At 36.2% G+C, this 4,341-nt stretch overlaps 2 protein-coding genes across 2 annotated transcripts in view; both read right to left on the reverse strand.

Annotated features, from left to right (window-relative positions):
- The window catches only part of zgc:103586, a 2,718-nt gene extending 1,926 nt beyond the window's left edge, over positions 1–792 (reverse strand). The window contains exon 1 of the mRNA XM_035675758.1: positions 782–792. Coding sequence (XP_035531651.1) covers positions 782–792 — 11 coding nt within the window. The remainder of the gene's footprint in view (positions 1–781) is intronic.
- On the reverse strand, positions 270–2,263 carry LOC118337808 (transmembrane protein 272-like). The gene is made up of 4 exons (XM_035674916.1): positions 2,175–2,263; positions 1,905–1,955; positions 1,611–1,814; positions 270–1,489 (listed from the first exon to the last, which is right to left on the reverse strand). Exons 3-4 carry the CDS (start codon positions 1,753–1,755, stop codon positions 1,272–1,274), a joined length of 363 nt encoding a protein of 120 aa, XP_035530809.1. The 5' UTR covers positions 1,756–1,814; positions 1,905–1,955; positions 2,175–2,263; the 3' UTR covers positions 270–1,271.
- Positions 2,264–4,341: the final 2,078 nt, after the last annotated feature.

The following is a 4,341-nucleotide window of genomic DNA, read 5'->3' on the forward strand; positions in this document are numbered from 1 at the left end:
AAAAAAAAAAAAACACCCAAAAAATCCCAAATAACTGAAATTCAACCAAAATAACGCACCATAACCTAATTGGTGCATTTAATAAAACCACACAGTTGGATTGAAACCAAGCTTAGTATACTTACCTAGATTGGAAACTAAAACTAGACGTGCTAAGGACATTTTAATTAATAAAAAAAAATAATGAAAACTAAATGAGATGATATTGTATACAAATTAACTGAAATAAAAATATACAGGAAATGTCTTTAGTTTTAGTCTTTGTCAACTTGGTCAAATTTGTCAACAAGCATGAGCATGCATTGGTGCATAATGTTTACTGAGACTGGGATGAGTCGATGTGTTTGTCTTGTAATACCTATTATGAACTGACAAATACCCCCCATATATTTGAATGGAAAAATGATACTGAAACTGATTAAAACTTTTAAACAATAAAAACTCAACTGAAATGAGCAAACCCACTCTGGAAAACTAAACTGAAGAATAAACAAAAATTAAGAATGAAATGAAAATATAAAATAATAAACAAAAGTGAAAGTAATGATGAGTTTCTGACGTTTGTTTTGGAAAAGTTAGTGAATATTACACAATCAGACCATTTATTGGAATCATGTTGGATGTTTTTTTTTATCGTAGATTCACCCTACAATCAAACAGCTTTACACAACTCTCTGTAATTAAATGTAGGACTGTTGCACAGCTCTTTCAGACTCAAGTACACACACATAATGCCACACAGATCAATACTACTCAAAAGATGACCAATTATTAAACCAACTTGCCTACCATTGCAGCTGAAAAAGCTTCTGCTTCCCGAATGCTTCGTCAAACAACTCAACTTGTGCACTAGACACTTGAAGGAACAACTGGGGAACGACAATGAACAATGACAATGAACAGGATGAGCCAGTTATGGGATGGCATGTCATGTTATTCTTAATAAAAAGTAAACAATGCAATGCAAGTGAAAGTACTCTTCTTCTGGGATTTTTTTATTTACTGAATTTATCAGTAACTTTAATATTTTACCAGAATTTGGCTAAAATTTTGCTAATTTTCCACCATTGTTGATTAATCTATTAGTATAGAAGTATTTGGAAGTTTTGATGGGCATTGTTATTTACAGACCAAAAAAGTAGTTAATTAATCTGATAATGAAAATAATAATTATTTGCCATAACACACACACACACACACACACACACTCTCACACTTGAAAATCTAAGCCTGTCTGCTCAGATGCTGCATATAAACGTCCAATCTGTGCCTCATACGTTCCCATAAAAGTCTCTGCTTGCTGGTGCGGGGCTCATCAACACACAACACACCAGTCCTTTGCAGAGTTTGACCAGGTGGACCCAAATACCAAAAGTCTCCCACACTGCATTCCAGAGAGCAAACGTGTACAGGGTCTTATCACAGTAAAGACCATCAGCCGCTGATCGATCATAGTTGGGCTGATAGACTGAGAAGACCCACACGTTACCTGCAGGGGCAGCATGGGATAAAAAACATTCAGCTGTAATCTATTGGAAGAAAATGTTCAGTATTTTTCTAATTAAAAGAACTAATCTTCTTCTAGAAATCATGATATGTTTCATCCTCACCTGCCAGCATCCATAGGAAGAGACACAGGCCTAATAAACACATCAGACACGCTTTGAAACCTTTGGGGTGCTCGCGTGGCTGAGCTGCATCGCTCTCACAGGGGAGGGTCACGAATGGTATCATCAGCAGGGGTAACAGAGCCATCCCTAACAGGTAGTTGGGAATGTTTGGTTGCTGAGGGCAGTCATTGAAATACACGACACCTGTGGGAATGGTTGTTGTGAGAAATGTGTGGTTACAAAACTGAGGGTTGTTGAAAGACAAGCATCGTGCTGAAGACAGAGGATACTGACCAAAGATGACTCGAGCCAGAGTTAGGACAGTCCATACTACTGTGACTGCAACTAGAGGGGTAAGATTGGATGAAATAGATTTTAATTGATAATGTGAGATTAATTTTGAGTCATGTAATAACTTTTTTTCATTAAAAAATAGCCAAGATTTAGACAGTTTTAAAGAGGCGGTGATTTACCTTTATAGAAATAGCTGGAGGCTGTTTTTGCTGGTGAATTATATTGTATTGAGAAATTTGAGCACCAAAAATAAAAAGGAGTCTTTATTACCTGATAGTCTTGGTGGTCTCGGTGGTGGGGGTTTCACTTGAAACCTCCATACGGCAGCCACAGTTATTGTCACAGGGCGATCTGTAGGTGGGGCTAGAGATCAAACAACATAAAGACTGGTATTATTCTCCCACAGTTTCTACTATATGATCACTGAAAGAACACATCTTTCATATTTAATGAACCCCTTTCAATACAAAACATCAGACTGATGAGTTCCCTTTGTTGTCAGAAAACATTAGCAGGAAGAGCAAACTGCACACAGGGACTAAATGAACTCACAGTTTCTGTATGTTCACCATGTTCATCATCTGAGTTCAGCCTGCTAGTATGCTAACATTTGCTTATTAACACTAGGTAAACTGTACAGCTAAGGCTGATGGGAATGTCATCAGTTGTGCAGGTGTTTAGTCATAAACCAAAAGGACAAAAGGTGAATTTGACCTGATGATGGCGCTGGATGAAAAATTAGGGGATCAAAGTGACTACAATAAATTGAACAAAATATGCCAATCCATCAAATAGACGTCCAGATATTTCAGGAAATGGCAAAAAACTGACATTTCCATCCCCAGAACCAGGCCACTAGCATGGCTAAAAACACCCATGGATTAGAATTTAGATTTAGGACGTGGTTTGGAATTTAAAAAAAATTAATTTATCTTTAAGTTAAATACATTAGTATGAGTAAAAAAGTTAGTAAAAATGGAAAGTAAAAGGGAAATAAGCACCTCATCTGATGCATGTCTAGGTGGTCCCACTGCAGGTATTAAACCACTATTATAAATATAATATTAACATGATCTTATAATTCAAAATAAATAATTATTGTTTTCATATGGTACTAAATCCAAAAGTGAAAGTAATGGCGAGTTTCTGACGACACTTTGTTTTTTACGTGTTTTAGAGAAGTTAGTGAATATTACACAATCAGATCATTTATTGGAATCATGTTGGATGTTTTGTTTTGTTATTTTGCATTATAGATTCACTCTACAATCAAACAGCTTTACACAACTCTCTGTAATTAAATGTAGGACTGTTGCACAGCTCTTTCAGACTCAAGTACACACACATAATGCCACACAGATCAATACTACTCAAAAGATGACCAATTATTAAACAAACTCACTGACTTTGACATTGCATTACTCCTTATTTAGACACCAGTGTATCATTCAAGTAATCGTATGTGTCGCTCAACTTTACCACAGATCGCCTGATACACCTGGCACAGGTTGCACTTACAGTTGCAGCATATTAAGTATATTTTTTATGGACTAAACAAGAACACACTTGCCTGCCATTGCAGCTGAAAAAGCTTCTGCTCCCGAATGCTTCGTCAAACAACTCAACTTGTGCACTAGACACTTAAAGGAACAATGGGGATTTCTACAAGCAGATGTTTTGATACTGTGGTCAACAATGAACAGGACGAGCCAGTTATGGGATGGCATGTCATGTCATTCTTAGTAAAAAGTAAACAATGCAATGCAAGTGAAAGTACTCTTCTTCTGGGATTTTTTTATTTACTGAATCTACTGAGTAGCATGAAACATGTAGGTATGAGAAAAGATGCGTCATCTTTTCAGATGATTGTTACAGCCCTTATTTCAGAATAAAAGCCCAGTACACACTACGGTAGAAGTTCTGCGCACAGCAAAACTACACATTGCAACCTCTCTATATTTCCCCAAAGCTCCCAGAAATAAGCCAGTCCTGCCCAGCGAGTTTGGGGTAATTTGATTACATTCTGTAAATTTAGTGTATTATATGTTAATTTGTGGTTATTTGTCTTTAGTAGTGAGAACCAGATGAGCATGAAATTTGACCAACTTCACAGGAAAGCAAAAAAGGCCATACTTTGTCATAACTTTGTTCATTAAATTCAATCTTCAATATTACAAATTCAAAAAGATGTGGATGACAATATACTCAATGAAGAATATTTTTTACATGTAACGATAGTTCAGTGTGTTCAGTGTAAGGTCTGTTGGTTTCTGATTAATAACTCTGGATTGGTTTAGAATTCACTGGTGCCCTTTTGTCAGTAGAAAGAGCTTGCATTTGATGTATATATACCTAATTTTCGCTCCAAATTTAACTTACGGCCCTCTGGTTATTGCCCCTTATGTGTGTCATTTAATCAAGTAAGTTAAGTGTTTTA

The sequence above is a fragment of the Morone saxatilis genome, unplaced genomic scaffold (assembly GCF_004916995.1).
Source record: "Morone saxatilis isolate NCDOM2014 unplaced genomic scaffold, NCSU_SB_2.0 Contig4, whole genome shotgun sequence".
Classification (NCBI taxonomy): Eukaryota; Metazoa; Chordata; class Actinopteri; family Moronidae; genus Morone; species Morone saxatilis.